This window comes from Pteropus alecto, unplaced genomic scaffold, assembly GCF_000325575.1.
Source record: "Pteropus alecto unplaced genomic scaffold, ASM32557v1 scaffold92, whole genome shotgun sequence".
NCBI lineage: Eukaryota > Metazoa > Chordata > Mammalia > Chiroptera > Pteropodidae > Pteropus > Pteropus alecto.
Genome location: NW_006432447.1, coordinates 1,490,719 through 1,507,983, shown reverse-complemented (window position 1 = coordinate 1,507,983; position 17,265 = coordinate 1,490,719). Strand labels below are relative to the sequence as shown.

Here is a 17,265-nt window from a genome sequence, read left to right as displayed (position 1 = left end):
ATTGTTTCTGGTATAAGTATTGTTACCCCGGCTTTTTGTTTCATTTCCATTTACATGAAATATTTTTTCCATGCCTTTACCATCAGTCTGCATGTCATTTGATCTGAAGTGGGGTCTCTCGTAGGCAGCATATGTAGGGGTCTTGTTTTCTTACCCAGTCAGGCACCCTATCTTTTGATTGGAGCATTTAATCCATTTACATTTAAAGGAATTGTGGATAGACACGTAATTATTGCTATTTTATTAATTGTGCTTTTTTATCTTTTTTTTTTCTTCTTAAAGATGTCCCTTTAACATTTCTTATAATGTTGGTTTGATGTTGATGAAATCCTTTAGCTTTTTCTTGTTTGGGAACCTCTTTATCTGTCCTTCGATTCTAAATGATAGCTTTGCTGGGTAGAGTACTCTTGGCTGTAGGTCCTTTCTTTTCATCACTTTGAATATTATGTGCCAACCCTTTCCGGCCTGCAAAGTTTCTGTTGAGAAATTGGCTAACAGTCTTATGGGAGCTCCCTATAGGTAACTAATTGCTTTTTTCTGGCTGCTTTTGACGTATGATACTTTTATGAGAAAGTGTGTATGCATTCACATGTGTGTGTGTTTTTGTGCGTGTGTACACACGTATAGTCAGCCATATTGATAAGGAGACGCTCCCATTTAGAAGAGCGGAAACTAACAGGGCCAGTTAGTAAAACTAGAAAGTGTTAGTAAAAGTAGTCAGTGAATTGAGGAGAATATCTGCAGATCACCAGGGCTGCATGAGGAGGTAGACGGAGTAGGAGAGAAAGCTGCAGGATGTGTTGACACTGCAGTAACCACTGAATGGGCGGGCCAGGGACGCAATGGGAGTCTGCACAGGTGGAGCTGCACCAACTGCGCTGACCAGCTTGGGGCTGGGGGGCACTTTCTGTTGTCTTGGCAACAGGGCTTCTGCTCCAAGCCGATGACATTAAAAAAAAAAAAAAAAGGAAAGTTAACCTTCGAGTGAAGTAAGTGGTAATCAGAGGCAGAGCCCTGTGATCTTGACAGCAGCCCCACCTTGGGAGAAAGGTTTGGAGGCGGGAGTTTGCGAAGCTGATCAGGAATGAGTGGGAGGGTGAAGTCAGGTCCGCACACACACAGAGAGCTCTGAGACCATCTCGCCATCCTCCCCACCAGCGTGGTCGCAGCACACGATGGCTCACTGGGGCCCAGCAGAGCCACGCTGCCCCTGGGGCGGGAGGGACAGGGAGGTGGCCATGATGCGTGGGCTGTCTCTGTGATTTCTGTGGTTCAGCCTCAAGCATCACCTCCTGCCCTCCTTGCCTTTTCCTCTCTTTTTCCTATGTCATCTGAGGGGTTGGACCCCACTGGCCAGGGCTCTGTCTCTCCGGGAACCTGGAACCCAGCCAGAGCTCTGTCTCTCCCCAGCCCCAGGTATCTACCAGAGGGTGAGATGCTTTGTCTTTACAACATCCACATACCTGAGGGTGAAGGCCCCTCCCTCAGCTGCATTGTCTTCTTCACTGAAATGTCCTCCCCAGAGCTCTCCCGCCCACCGGGCCACCTCTTCCTTTTGACCCTTTTCACAGAAGGCAGATGAGTGGCCAGCTTTCCTGGACAGTTGGTTTGGTGGCCTTAGTGGGGTGCAGACCTTTCAGACACAGGAAACTTATTTGTTCCTCTTTGGAGAGGGAGAACAATGTCTCTAAACCATAGTGACTCTGTCACCATTCCCACCAGAGTAGGGACAGAAGCACAGATTATTTAACTTCTGATAGCATATCCAGGCACACTTATACACTGAAATCTTCACTGCGGGTTTCTCTGGGGGGTAAGATTAGGGGCCATTTTCACTCCCTTGTATACCTTAGTGTCGAATGGCCATTTTAGGATCAACACATGTTTATATGGAGTGTAAAGGTCCCTTTTCTTTTTGAAAAAAGGTAAATCTCTTCTCAAGAGCATCGAAATTAGACACGAGTTTCTAGATACATTGGATTCTTAGCCCGAGTCCACGGACACCTACATTGTCTCACGTGATTTCATGGGTCCTGTGAACCCCCAGAAATCAAAGCTTGCAATCAAATCATTTTTCAGGGATGAAGATCGGTAGCTTTTATTAGATTCTCAAAGGTGAGGAGAGGGGATCTAGGCTGAGATGGCTGAAGGTGGCTGAGTTTCTTGTCACAGTTCTTTCTGGGGACCTGCCCTGGACATCTGTGTGGTCTAGTTTCTGTCGTGATTTGGAGTCCTTGGTGCTTGCATCCTCTAACACAAAGGACCCTGTTGGGTTGAGGCCAGTTATCAGTGGCCCTAGAGGAGCAGGAGGTTTCCTGGCCCCCTGGGAGGCCGCAGGTGGGCTGCAGCTCAGCCCACAGTAGAGCCCCTGCCCCTGTGTTCTGGCAGCCCTGTGGACTTAGGTCTCAGTAGCAGATATCGGAGGGAGGGGTCAGGCAGGGAGGAGATAAGAGCTCGGGAACAGCTTAGGGTAGGAAGCAAGGCCCCAACCCCACAAGCCACCCCTGCTGTGGTTCTCTGGCTCCTTGAATGGGACCAGGCTTTTCACTGGTACCTACAGCACTTACTAGATTCTTACCTAACAGTGGTTCCCCATGAGGCAACAAGAATGAGGAATGAAGAATGATCAAGAATGAGGATAATAAGACAGGGCTGGCATCGTATTGTGGCCCAAAGTGGATAGATCAGAAAAGGAACTGCGGATTCAACCATTTGATCAATCTTGTCTATGTAAAACCAAGTCTCTCAATGTGTACAAATGTGGACTTGATTTTTCACATTGTACCTATAAACATAATTTCTACCCCTGCCTTTAAAAGCAAATGGCTGATGGCACACAGCAAAACTGTGGGCTCTGGTGTTGCGGCTCTGGTTTCTATTTGAGGATTACACACAGCTGTTTTTGTATTCAGTACACGGTAGAGACAGAATGGGCATTTAAGACAACTTAGTGGATTGAGGAGCACTAAGGGAATTGTGGGAATTGCCTGTTAGAACAAATCATTATTCTCTGGCAGGCCGGTGAAGGAGAGAGAATTCAAGAGCCTCCTGGATTATCGGGAGGAAGAAATCGGAGAAATCAGGTGACAGCACCAGGGATCACTTTACAGATGAAGGAAATGAGGCGTAGCGAGGCAGAAATACTTGCCCAAGGCCACTCAGCTAGGAAGTAATAGAGTCAGAACCTGAACACAGGTATTCGTGACTATGCCCCCAGCCCCATGCCACTTCCCTGCATTCAGAACCATGGACAGCTGTAACAGCAAGAGTGATTAAGGAAAGACTTTAGTGGCACTGGAAAAGAGGAGTCCCAAGGAAAAGATGACGATCATCCCCTAGGGAGGTGGCCAGCCCAGGGCTGAAGTCCCAGCAATGGCAAGGCAGGCCCTGGAGCTAGGAAGGTGAAAAGTGGATGTAGGGCCACACCTTGGCTCCATGAGGTTCTTCGCTTGTGCAGTCAGTGGTGTGACTTGTGGGGCAGCTGAGCCCAGAGCATGGAGACAGAGTCAAGCCAACACTTGAGCCCATCATGCTCACCTTCACTGGACGCTTGTGGATCCCCGACACCTAACTTTAATCTGCCAGGGTGTCTGTAATCAGAGGAAGAGCTGACAACGAAACGACACATGTGCAGGTCGGTAAGAGGCAGCCTGGGGTAGGGAATGCAGGAATCAGGGGTTCAGAGGCTGCCTGCCTTTCTGTAAAACTGACTGGTCTGTGTGGGAAGCCTCTCTTCCCTGGAAAGGGCCTTTATTGGCACAGTTGGCTAGTGTTAGGTCCCCATCCTTGGGGCAGACAGCATGGCAAGGACAGGGTCCTGGAGTACCAGCATTACAACCCCCACCACACCATGGGGTCAGCATAGGAGAGAAGCCACTTCACAGAAAGAAAGGAGGGGTTGTGATCTGACCCAGGTGTGGGGGCCCCCACAATGCCATCAAAGTTGGTTTTGAGGCACCTGTAAAGGGCTTACATACAGCAAGTTCTTAAGTCCAGAGCTGGTGGAAGAAAGCCAGGTATGCAGCTAGATTTTTGCCGTCTGCCCTGGGCCAGACCCGGTATGGGGAGATGAGCTAGAGACCACGGGCATCGGCTTGGTACCCTGGGGAAAAGGTGCTGGCCTGTCTTTGTGCAAGTCTGAATGACTCCCAGCTAATGAGCTGGCTGCAGACACATGACTGTAACGTAACCTACTGACACTGTGGATCACTAAGTTTGGGGAAGTAACTAAGGTGGCCTGAGGCCCAAAGCCAGCTAGGGGTTTGTGGCCCTGGGGCCTGTGCTGAAAAGTTATGATCTGACCCAGACCCTGGGCCCTTTCTCTCTTTTCCTCTGTTCTATGAGGACCATCAATAGAATAAACAAAAATTAAAAGAAGCAAATCATCATTAGATGAAACATGTTCCTCCAGACATGTTCATAGTGCTGGCTCCTAAGCCAAAGCTTGTTGAGAGGTCAGGTTTTGTCCGAGGCTATTACTGACTATTCTCTCATAGTGACTTCCCAGTATCTTTATATCCTCGTCTTCACTGCACCATCCCTGCACCTGTGCCTCTAAACCAGCAACCAGGGTGTACAGAGGCACCATGACTGAGCAGGCCCTTTCCCTGTAGGGCCATATGCTTCCTGCTCCCCTTTTCTTATCTAATACCTTACCACCCTCCCCAGCTGGATTGTAAGACTCAGGAGGGCAGAGACCTTATTCTTTTATTCTCTGAAGAATCCCCAGTAGATGTTCAGTAAGTGTTGGCTGGCTAGGTGGAAGGTGCATCAATACCAGGCTCAGGACGTTAGCAGGCCTGGACTTCCAGGCAGCAGGACCCCAAGCCAGTCCTTTGACCTGCCTCTGCCTGACGTCCACTGCCTGGCTGATGGTAGCTTTTCCCAGGATGAGGTCCAAAGCTGCCAAAAGCAATGTGGGCCAGTTCGGCTTGTATCCTAGTCAGAGCTACGGGAATGTTTGCTAATAATGCACATGGATTCATCCTGTGCACTGGGGAGGGTGGGAGTGGGTAGAGAGGGGAGGGGGCGGCCTATGGGGAACAGCACCTGACTGTTTTACTCATGATTTTAAGAAGTGTACTAGTTGTTTTTATGAGTGAGGGGGCCCAAGGTGCTACTTTACAGGTAACATTCTCTCATTTATTTGACACTGAGACCCCCTTTGGCATCTATACAAGAAGGTCGAAGAGGCGCTGACAGGATTAGAGTGATGGTAGCTGAGATGAGCAGATAAAGCAGCTGTAAATGAGAGAGACTCATATGCACATGTGGCTCATGGAAGTCTTCTTGGAAATCACACCAAAGAGAAATGGCATACCCACTGGTACCGAGTTAATTATCAATAAAGATGTCTTCTGTTATTCATGTTGGCCTTGGTGGTACAGTGGCCCCAAGGCCTCATCTAGATTCATGTGATTTTTTTTATACCTGCACAATGAAAGTCATTATTCTTCCATCTGTTTGCCTGCCAAATCAATCCGATGTCCCCACAATCCCTTTTTCCTTGCTTGATGACATCTGAGCTGCTGTCATCTGCTTGGGATCAATCGCAGTTTCTCATAGTCCCACAGGGGAAGTCAGGGGCCGAGGACCTGGGCAAGGCCTGCCAGGAGAGGCAGTTTTCTGGAGCCCCAGGCCGCAGCCCCTGAGTCTGCCCCCTGAGCCCCCTTTGTCCTGGTGAACAAGGCAAGCCCAGGAGAGCAGCAGGCAGGGCAGAGGCAGCCTCCAGCAGAGGTCTGCTCCTTTGGGCTCCTTCCTGCATGTCAGCCCTGGAGGGGCCAATGGGACCAAGCCCCCAAGGGGATCTTGAACCAGCTCGCTGCCTCTCGTCTGCTGTGTTTGCTCATGCTACATAGTCCTCTTCTCCTCTTCCCCATGTAGCAAGCTTCATTTTAGCTTTTCGGACCCGCCTTAGGTGTCTTCCCAAGGAAGCTGCTTGGATGATCCCCACCCCCAGGCTGGTCAGGTAACCCCTCTCCCTCAGTGCTCCCACATGAGAATTCAAGCAGGTATTTTACCAAAAGCATGGAGCACAGTGCCTGGCTCAGAGCCCACCTTCAGTTCAACAAACATTTATGGAGGGTCTGATTGTGCTGGTTGGCGGAGGAATTATAAATATGGAGACATATCCCTAGTTCCCTGGATATCTGGGGTGGTGGGTTGGCAAAATTGTGGACAGCCTTGCTCACATGTACGGTGATGTGAGGCAGGACAGCAGCAAGAACTGGATGGGCCCAAAGAAGAGGAATATCCAAACTCCTTGGGGATTTGGGGTGGGCTTCCTGGAGGAGGGGTTCCTTGGGATCACTTATGGAATTGGCCAGATACAGGAAACAGAGGTAGGGTGAAGGTAGAGTTGCAAGCAAGGAGAGGAGCATGGGTGAGAAATAGTTTGTGGGAGTAGGGGTGGCTCTGAGCAGCTCAGGACAGTGAGAACCAAGTTAGGTGAGGTGAAGCAGAGAGATGGAGCTGGAGAGACATCTTACCCCACAGCTTCTATGCATCAGAACATTCCCTGAATGTCTCGAAAGGCTTCACATGACCAGACACTGTGTCTTGGGGACTCAGGAAGGTGCAAACAGCACAGGGCAGTCTCAGCAGCTAGTAGGTGAGATTGACAGGCCCAGATGCCAGAGGAAGCAACAGATAAAATCTTTCTGGATGGAAAGTCTCTGAATATCACCCAGTCTTTACCTGTGGCTTTCAAACCCTGCTTCCTTGGGTCATGGGGGTGTCATTTGGACCCAACTACCATGGTTCCTGTCTTAGTCTATTGAGCTGCTTAGCAAAATACCATAGACTGGGTGATGTATAAACAACAGAAATTTATTTCTCTCACTTCTGGAGGCCAGGAAGTCTAAGATCAAAGCACCAGTAGATTTTGGTGTCAGGTGAGAACCCACTTCCTAGAAAGCATCTTTTCACTATAACCTCACATGGCATAAGAGCTCTCTAAAGCCTCTTTTATAAAGGCACTAATCCCATTCATGAAGGTGCCACCCTCATGACCTAGTCACCTCCCAAAGGCCCCACCTCCTAATACCATCCCACTGGGAGTTAGGACTTCAACATGTGAATTTGAGGGAAGATCTAAACATTCAATCTATAGCCGTTTCCAGGTGGTAGCCCCAATTAGTCTTACCCTGTGTGCTTAAAGATAAACCAGCAAACTGTGGGGACGCTCTGATGCCCAGGGACTCATGCCCCTCCACCCTCGTGTCACCCGTATCATCATGTCTCCTTAGCTTCACACCTCGACTCAAAGGAAGTGCTCAGACATAGCCCAGGGTCCAGAATCTGCTATCATGTCATAAAAGAGCAGAGTCAAGGACTGATGGGTGCCACACAGCCAGAAGGGCTGCATCATTAAGGCACTGCTTTAGGACATCCACCTTCCCTCATTTCCTTGCTCTGGCACAAATCCCCCACAGTAAATTACCTCCGGACACCTGAGCTGTGCGTTAGCAATTCTGGCCCTGTCCCGGTGCTGGGAAGACAGCGGCTCTAGGACCAACCAAAGGGCTAATTTTGACTTGGTGAAGGGCCAGCTTTGAAGCTCTGTGATTGTTGTCTTAACACGGGTAACACAAGTAATGAATGAAAATATGCTTATAGAAAAGATATCTAGACATTATAGAAACATACATCTATCTCTATACATATAGAATATATGTATATATATTATATGTGTATATATATATATTAGTATAAATATATATCATATGTATGTGTGGATATAGAAAACAGCATAGTTATAGAAAAACAAGTGAAAATACTTTACACGCCATTTCACTCATTCCCCAGAGGAAACCACAGCTGCATTGTGATGGTTGTCCTTGTAGACATTTTTCTGTGCATTTACATAAACAAATGCCTGTGTATTCATGCATTTATAGTTTGTTTTTTCTTTACACAAAGAGGATTATATAAATATCCCCTGACTTGGTTTATTCACTTCGTTTATCTTTGATTCTTTTCCATTCTTTTTCCCTGCCGCAGAATATTCCACACTGTCATGTAACTTTCTGTTCTGCCAATGAGAGATGTTTAGGTTATTTCCTCTTTTTTGCTACTATAAACAGCACCACAGTGAATCTTCCTGATGAGAATTCCCATCTTTGTGGAGTAGATTCCAAGATGTAGAACTATGGGATCAGGAATAAGCACAAATAACATTTTGGTGGCTACAGCCGAATACTCCTTCCAAAGGTTGTTCCAGTTGCCACCTTCACCTGCAGTGTATGGCAGTGTAGGTTTCACACCCTTGCCAATACTGATGTCATCATTAATACGTGATTTTCTACCGAGGAAGGGGCTTAAATACCCTATTGTTATTTTATTTTGCATTTCTTTAAGTATGAATAATGTTGAACATCTTTTCATATGTTTATTGTCATTTGTACTTATTTTCCTGTAATTAGCCTGCTAAGATCCTTTACTGATTTTTCGGTGTTAGGAGCTCGTATGCACTCTGAACATTAATAATCTGTTATGTATGTTGCAAATATTTCCCTTTCAGTGATGCCTTCCTTATCTTTTACCTGGTGTATAACATTCATTTGCCAAAGGGAAGTTTTAATTATTCACTTAGAAGAATTTATTCAGAATAATAGCAGATGGTACTAAATGAGATGTGTCAGACACCTATGTCTAGCTCTTCGTAGGTACTCAAAAGGTGGTGGCTTTCCTCCTTAGAATTTACTAGAATTCTAAGGGTGTTAGGAAGGAGGTAATCAGCACAAAGCTAGTGTGCGAGTTCTTCCTTTACCACCGCGAGGTCCCTTTCTGTGGGGCGCCCCCCGCCCCCGGTGTTGCACAATTATTAGTGAAGAGAAGATCATGGAATCAAGAGAGAGGCAAGGCACAGGGTGGGGCTCAAGAAACCATTCTTGAATGGGAAGTTGACTTCTTGCTACATCGAAGTCCGCCCTCATGCTGAGAGGGAGAACAGTTAGTCACTCCAGGTGAAAATCCAACCACACTCTGGCGCCCTCCAGCTGGCCCTGGGCCCCCTGCGTCTGCGTGTGTCATGACCTGCTTGGCTTTCCTTGCAGTCCACCTGATCCCAGTGTCAACGGCAAAGAATGGCGTGAGTAGCAAGAGTCGAAAGAGAATCATGCCTGACCCCGTGACGGAGCCCCCCGGGATGGACCCGCTCTACGAAGCTCTCTTATACTGCAACATTCCCAGCGTGGCAGAGCGCAGCCTGGAAGGTAGGCCTGCCTGCGCTGCACAGCTTGGTAACTGGGTGGCCATCCCTCTGGGGACTGGTTCTTCAAGCAGCCCAGCACGGTGGTATGGAGCTCGATGGCCTGGGCACAAATTCTGCAGCCGCCACTAGGCCGCACCCTTGAATGGGTCCTCAGGTCTTAGCTTCCTCATCTTTAGGACATCATCCCCAGCTGCCCACTTTTTCAGGTAGTTGCTCTCAACGCTTAGGATGTCCACAGGATGCCCTGCTGGCATCTTACAGAAAACGTGGGGAAATAAGATTTTTACATAGAGTTTCACTTTTTTGAAAGTATCTCAAAAAAGATGTCAAATATTTATCTGTTTGTGCCCTGCCTTGTTTCATGAGAGATTTAAAGCAGAAGTCAGCGTGTCTGCTGTTTCTGTGGGCTTCCCTCTAGTCTGCGGGTGTGAGTAAGGCCACAGGAAGAGTCTTGCTCACATTTCACTGGCCTTCAGGCCCCAGCCGCATCCCAGAGCCTCCCTGTGTCTTGTAGGGGTCTGGGTCATAACCAGCCTTCTCGTATGCCTCTGCCCTGCCTTGTGAGGCTATTCAGAGCACCCCTCCCGAACACACACACCCAGCACAGCACCCTTCCACCATGGTTATCCCTCCCCACTTCCTGAGTGATAATGAGACCGTGTGCCTTTCTCTCATGCAGGTCACGCTCCGCATCATTTTAAGCTGGTCTCAGTGCATGTGTTCATTCGACACGGGGACAGGTACCCACTGTATGTCATTCCCAAAACAAAGCGACCAGAAATTGACTGCACTCTGGTGGCTAACAGGTAAATTGCACTTTTTTTAAAAGTCCTTTTCAAGAATCTGTTCTCTCTGTCCGAATCAAAACGCTGACTGGAGGATGACAGGATGGAGTGAGTACTGTTAGCCAGGAGTCTGATCTTCAGATCAATCCTGCCGTGTTGATGCCGTTCCACAGTTGAGAAGACAGAGGCCCAGAGAGATGAGGACACCTGTATGAGGCCACACAGCAGCTAAAGTGCTGGCCAGTCTGAGGCCCACTCTCCCACGCTGCTGTTCTAAAGTTTGAGAAACAGCTGGGATATGGTGTGAGTGAGCACTGGCTTAGGAGTCCTCAGACCCTGGCTTGGCTGTTCCACTCAGGGCAGCAGTATACTAAGTCCCTTAGTATCTCTGAGCCTCAGCCTTCTATCTCTAAAATGGGATGACGATGCTAACCATGCAGGGTTGGGGTGAAGAATAAGTGAGATGGTAGAGGGAAATGCACACAATCATTTGCAGAGCCATAGAAATGTAAACTAGTACTTCAGATAAATACAGGAATGGAGACAGACTGCTCTTGGTTGAGAGCCCTTAGGGTGACAAAAATCATTGAAAAGAGAGGAGAAATGGTGCATGTGGAAATGGCATGGCTCTAAAATTAGAGGGACGGTTAGCAATAAAATGATGGGCCAGGCCTCAGCAAATGCGTCTAGGGACACATACCATTCTGAGCAGAATTTGCTGAATGAGGAGAGAAGACGGGGAAGACGTTATTTTGATGGAATGCTTCTGGGTGCCAGCCTGCCCTGGGCAGGAACCACGGATTGCCTCCCTGCAGCCGGATCTGTTCTTTCAAAGTGGACTGCAGTGTGAACCTGGGAGTTTCAGGTGAACTCTGCCTCAAGCCTTCTCATTCATTGTCCAGCATGATGGAGAAGATTAAGTGAACCATTTTATATAAAAAACATCCTGAAATACTATGTGACTGTAGGCTTTCATACCTTTTTTTCATTTCTGGCTGAAGGTCACGATACTTGCAATCTGGGTGTTTGTGTCTTCTTTTCTATGTTTAGCAAGCGTGGATGCATATCCTAGTGTCCCGCGGGTTGGAAAACACACGAGGCGGAGTCCAGCCTGCGTCAGAGCGCCCTACAGCTTTCTTACTCCAGTCTCTAGCCTTCCTGCTGGGATCCTCTGCTCTTGCCGTATCCACTTCTTATCGGCCCCTTACCCCTTCAGGCCTTTGCACCGTTTGGCTTGCTTTCCCCCCATGCCTGCTTGGCCCACTCCCACAGCTCCTTTCAGGCCACCAGAGATTCTGCCTCCTCTAGGAAACCTCTCCCGGTGAATGAGGATGGATCCTCTGCTTGTATCGGGCACCGCCACTACCTCACTTCAAACTGAAGGGGAGATAAAGAGGGAAGGTCTCAGAACAAAAATATTTAATGACCAGACCTTAACTGGTCTTAGGACTGGGGCAAAGGTGGGGGTCATATGCTGTGCGGGGTATTAACCTTTTAGATTCTGGATCATGGGGATGGGCTGGAGCATCCAAGGTGGCGGGAGGGCGCAAGGTGGGGTGCGAGGAGGGCGACTCGGGGAAGTGGCTTTGCTCCATCAGACACAGCAGGGTTTCTATGTGTTAACAGCTGACACATTCCTGCCATTGCACACTGGCTGAATATCCACCCTTTGAATAGCTCGGGGACAGATAGGACACTAGGCATCTGAGCTGGCCGGACCCAGGACAACCTCAAGGACAGTGCCATGCTTCAGCCCTGGCTACTCAGTTTCTGTTCCCCTTTCTCTAGCTGAGCTTCAAATTCTCAGAAATGAGAATTTGAGAGGCTCAACTCAGAATAAGGGTCTGCCCTTCAGACCAGTCAGCTGTTGCTAGAAATTCCCTGGACACTCATGGCTTTTAAGGGTCACCTTGGCTGTTCCCAGAAAAGGGCCCATTGGGCAGGGCACCTAGCAGCGTGCAGGGCTTCCCTGTGTATCCTGGTGCATTGCAGCTTGTCTTCCCAGCATGATTTTCTCTGCCCTCCCTGCACCACGTGCTGTTCTCAGGCATCAGGCCTTCCTCCTTCCTGTATCACTGGTACCCAGCCTGAGCCTGGCATATAGTAGTTGTTGCTTGCAGAATGAATTCAGGACCTCAGTGAGAATCACATGTCATAACTGCCTATCATGCATTCCTATCAGAGTTAAGTCTTGGCATGGAATCCTCTGAGGCCCCTGTAACCTGTTTGATATAGGGCAAATCAGTTCACCTCTCTGAGCCTCAGTACTGTTCTGGAACTTGGGGCTAGTGATACCTCTGTTCTAATGTCCTTGTGAAGACTGACTAAGCACTGAGCCTGGTCCATACTGAGAGCTTGATACAGGGTGTTGTTTCATTTACCGCAGCAGCCTGGAATTCTTCTGGGGCCCGGCCTCTCCTCCACCCTGAGTGGTTTGGTCATGAAGCCAGGATGGGTCCCAGGGCCCCTCACTCTGTCACAGTGGTAGCAGGATCCACTGACGGGGCCATTTCTGGAGTTCCAGTTTAAGAGACAGTTCCTAAGGACCAGCCATCCTGGCTGCCTCTGCCCTCATTTTCTTTGGCCTCGATCTTTTGGCCTAGTTTTTATTGAACATTCTGTATTTTTAGGAGCTACTTTAAATCCTTTGTAGAAAGTGGGTGGAATATGCATGTTTAATTAATTAATATCATTTAATTAATTCAATCTTTAAAAACAATAAAGGTTGACCTATCATTAGTAAGAGTGGGCAGGACTCCCAGCAATGTGGATCCACTTTGGGCCTCTGAGTTGCCGGGGACCGTGGGATCTGGGTCATCAGCAGTGCCCGCTGCCTTCCTAGGTGCTAGTTCAGCGTCACAAATTATTAATTTTTTTTTAGCCTCCTAAAAGACAGTGAGTCCTGGAGTGAGCCTGTTACTCTAGTGAAAGGGAATGTCTGGGCCAGCAGGCAGGGGTGCAGTGAGCTGAATGAGAGGAACCAGATGTCCGTACACATCGGTCACCCCAGTGTTTCTCTTCACAATGACATATTCCGTGGCTAAGTCTTTGTAGTGGAAACTGCCTCTTCGTGAATGCCATGTACCTCATGACAAAAGTGCTCTTTTAACCCTCGTGGGACTAAGTTTAGCCAGCATGAGGTTATTAGCCATTGATATACTGTGTTTAGTAAATGCCTTTTTTTTTTTTTTGCATTCATGAATGTGAACTAGATATTCTCCTACATACAAAGAAGAATGGATATTGACTTCAGTCAGAATTTATTCAATAAATTTTATTTTTAAATGCCTGTCATGTGCTAGGCTTTTGTACAAGACAGTAGCACATGAACAGGCACCTAAATGAAGTGAAGAAGCTGGCCCTATGAAAATCTGGGGGAAGAGTCTTCCGGATGGCCGGAACAGCAGGTGCAAAGGGCCTGGGGCTGGAAGAGCTAGGCATGTATGAGTCATTAGACGGGTACATGGCTGGACTGGAGGAGCAAAGGGGAGAGTGGGCTTCTGAGGACTCACAGAAGAAAGCCTGTTCCTGCCCTCACGGGGCCTACTCACCTCCGGAGAGACAGACCTGGTGCCTGGGGCCCGGTAAGCCCCCGGTGAATGGTAGCCAGCACAGGTGGTAGCAGCAGCAACAGTATTAGAGAAAGAAGTGGAAAAAGAGTAAGTAGAGGCGGAAGTCGTTTTGGTACCATATTTGCTGGCACGAGCCAGAAGAGGGCAGCCTAACTCAGCGTGGGGCTGGGAGGGGAGGTGGGATGGTGGGTCAGAGAAGGCCACCCAGAGAAAGGGGCAGTCAGTCCCATCAAGTAAAGCAAAAGCATCCAGAAAGCTAAAGACTGAGAAACGTGTACTGAGTTTATCTTTTTAGGATTTCATTTGATTAGTAACGTAAAATAATAAATTCTTTTATTAGCATAAACTCTGAAAATCTGTAGTATGAACTCAGTTCAAGTTTCTAGCCACATAAGCTTTGAATTGTGCTGATAACAGTGTCCCTGGTCTTATACTTCTTCTCTGTTTATCTTAATGTTCTGTGCAGAACTCAGGAACTGCTCCAATTATAGTTCAAGCAATAAAATCAGATTTTATTCAAGAACTAATGCAGTAGGAGAAGAGAGACCTTAGTATAGAACTGGGCTCAATTCCAAATACAGCAAGTGAGGATTTATAGGCAAGGAGCAGGGTGGGGTTAGTGGGTGGAAAATTACTTAGAGACCTCAGGGGCATGGGGTGGGGGGGTGGGGGGGATTCTGGCTAAACTGACTTAACAGGATTCTTGCTAAAGGTGGGCCAGGGTGATCAGATACCACCTGGGAATGAGGAATTTGATCAGATATCAAGAGTTCAAGATTCTGGCTAAACTGACCGAGCAGGATTTTTGCTAAAACTGGGCGTTACAAAGACAGACTAAAGTCAGTGTTTGAGGCCTAGTTGGGAAGAGGGTTCAGAAGGGCCTCAACTCACTAAAGTTTGGTCAAAGAGGATCTCCGTCACAGTTAGTAGTCTCACCCACAACAGCCTTTATTTTTAATATTTCCATCAGAATCTGGACATTTTCATAAACACTATGGGAACTTGCTATATTCATTGCTACAGATTATGGCAGGCTTGGACTTTTTGTGAAGCATCCAAGGAGGGGGACATCCCAAGTGAATTCATTCATGTGTCTTTTTGGCATATCTGTCATGTGCTAGAGATACTCTCTCGGCTCTGGGGATGGAGCTGAGGACCAGGCGGGCAGGACCTGGTTATTCAGATCCAGGACAGGCCCAGGGACTCGAGTCACCTGGTCCTCTGCCTGTTATAAAGATCCAGCCATTTGGTTTCCCTTCTGTAAGTGAAGTTTTTGTGTGTGTGTGTGTGAATCTTCATCTTGCCCCTCCAAAAATAAATCTTCATGAATACAGTTGGAAATGAATGCATCATTAAGTAGTCAGATGTCCTGAAAACCTAGGGTATCTCAGCCAACACTTTCAGTAGGAAATTTCATTTCTAAAGTTGGCAGCAAAGCTTTCCAAGATCCTCACAAATCACAGACCCGAAATAGTGGCCTAGGGCAGAACATTTGATTCCTGTTGATGGATAGCCTTTGCCTATGTGGATTTATATTGGCAGCCTCATTATCAGTCTGGAAATTTTATTTCCCAGTTTACAAATATTTATGTGTTCTAGCCTCAGGAAAAATAACATACCCTGTGTTTTTATGCGAAGACAGGAGTCCCGCAGCAGTCCAGGGTGATTTATCAGACTATACCCTATGTCTAATTTCAAAACATATTTTTTTAAAGATGGATTTTTTTATAGCTTTATGTTTGTGAAAGATATTAAACCCATCTTGGCAACCATTTTAAAAGCATTGCCAATGTTAATTGGGCTTTCAGACAGCAGGGGTCTGCCATTAGAACAATTCATCTTCGCTTCTTTTCGTGCTGATTTAGTTTAGTTGGGAACTATTCTATTTGTCCACTTCTGTTGATCTGGAAAATGTGTATACATTCATAGACCATTTCATTATTTGAACAAAAGATGTATATATTCATAAGTCATCTCACTCAGAGAAAATAGATATGTTCACAGGTCATTTCATTCTTCGGAGAAAATATGTATATATTCATAGGTCATTTCATTATTCGGGGAAATTGTTTACTAGGGACTGGAAAGATAAATCTTGATTTACCACATGTACTTCGTGGCAGAAATAGAAAAAAATAGCAGCTCTCATAAACAGACGCTTTTTTAGCTATTTGTTACCACCCCACATGAAATGACATATTGCATGTGCAAAATGCACAGTGAACTATAGAGAGCTGTGGAGATCTCGGTTATCTTAAACACTAAATTTTTTTCAAAGGAGATTTTTCAGGGGTTAGATAAGTTAAGGATTAAGGGTTACCCAGGCAAAGGTTGGGGTAGGTCTTCTAGGAGGAAGGGGCGATATGTGGAGTCTTGGAAGCATGAAAGAACAAGATATGTTGGGGGAAGAGAAGTTAGTTGGTTGGCTGCATGTGAGTGGAGAAGGCTGGGGGACGCCGAGCCTCAGAATGAGGTGGGGCCAGAACAGACCGACAGGCCTGTGTGGCTCCTTCCAGACAGAAGGGAGCAATGTAGAGGAGCGGTGAGGAGTCAGGGTTGCCTTCTGGCTGTGGAGAAGGCAATATTAGAGGGGCAAGAGTAGGCTGCAGGTAGGCAAAGGGGAGCCCACGCCATCCGGACAGAAGCTGCCTGAGCCGGAGCCCAGCTAGTGGCTGCAGGGAGGGAGGAGAGAGGAGCGAGAGGGCCCAAGAGAACACATCTGCAGGATTGGAAGGCAGATGGCATCTAAAGGGGCAGGGGAGGGAGAAATCGAGGACTCCCAGCCTGGGCGTGACTGCCTGGTGGGGGTCAGCGGCCCCCTGGAGAGAAAGAAGGGGTGCAGGCTGGGGAACAGGGTGGTGGAAGGCAAAGCCAACTCCCACAGTGCCGAGAGTGATGGGCGCTTCAGCAGAGGAAAGGGGCTCAGACTGGCCTCATGGAGTGGGGATTTTTCGTGTAGGCATCAGTGGTTGAGTGATAACGAAACTGGAATTTAAAAGTGATTGAGCCAGTACCTATTACTGTCAGGGAGAAAGAGCATGACATGCTTGGGATTTTGCTTGCTGAAGCTGAAACCGTTGTGGCCTGTTTTAGAGCACGCTGACCGTTAAATCTCTGTGTTGTCTCTTTAGGAAACCATATCACCCTAAATTGGAAGCTTTCGTTAGTCACATGTCAAAAGGATCCGGAGCCTCTTTCGAAAGCCCCTTACATTTCCTGCCTCTTTACCCCAATCACCCGCTATGTGAGATGGGAGAGCTCACGCAGACAGGTATGTGTGACAGCCGTTCGCTCTCATATTCTCCCACCCACTCTTCCACTTGGCACACATTTGGAGCTGAATACTCCCAGGTGAAGTGCTGCAAGTTCACAGGGTAAATAAGGACTGGCGCCTCAAGCAACTCTGAGTTCACCAAGGTATCTGATTTAAACATCTGATTTCTAAAAATTAAAAACAAAAAACATTTCTTATTACAAAAGCAATATGTGTTCATGGGAGAGAAGTTAGGAAAGACAAGCAAAAGGAAGAAAAATTTAAAGCACCCATAATCCCGCCAAAGAAATTAGTTATCTTTCTTCCTGGGTTCATGTGCACCCACGTGCGTGCATATGCACACACATACACACAGTGGGATCTTACTAAACACTCTTGTAACTCACTTTTCCTCTTAATGACATATTGCCATAATCTTTC

General features: G+C 47.4%; 1 protein-coding gene across 7 annotated transcripts in view; it reads left to right on the top strand.

Annotated features, from left to right (window-relative positions):
• Positions 1-17,265, top strand: part of PXYLP1 (2-phosphoxylose phosphatase 1) — a 67,973-nt gene that overhangs the window by 43,894 nt on the left and 6,814 nt on the right. For all 7 annotated transcript variants that reach the window (XM_025043564.1, XM_006907188.3, XM_025043562.1 and 4 more), the window contains 3 exons: positions 9,057-9,215; positions 9,894-10,020; positions 16,703-16,842. In XM_025043564.1, the coding sequence (XP_024899332.1) occupies positions 9,057-9,215; positions 9,894-10,020; positions 16,703-16,842 (426 nt within the window). The remainder of the gene's footprint in view (positions 1-9,056; positions 9,216-9,893; positions 10,021-16,702; positions 16,843-17,265) is intronic.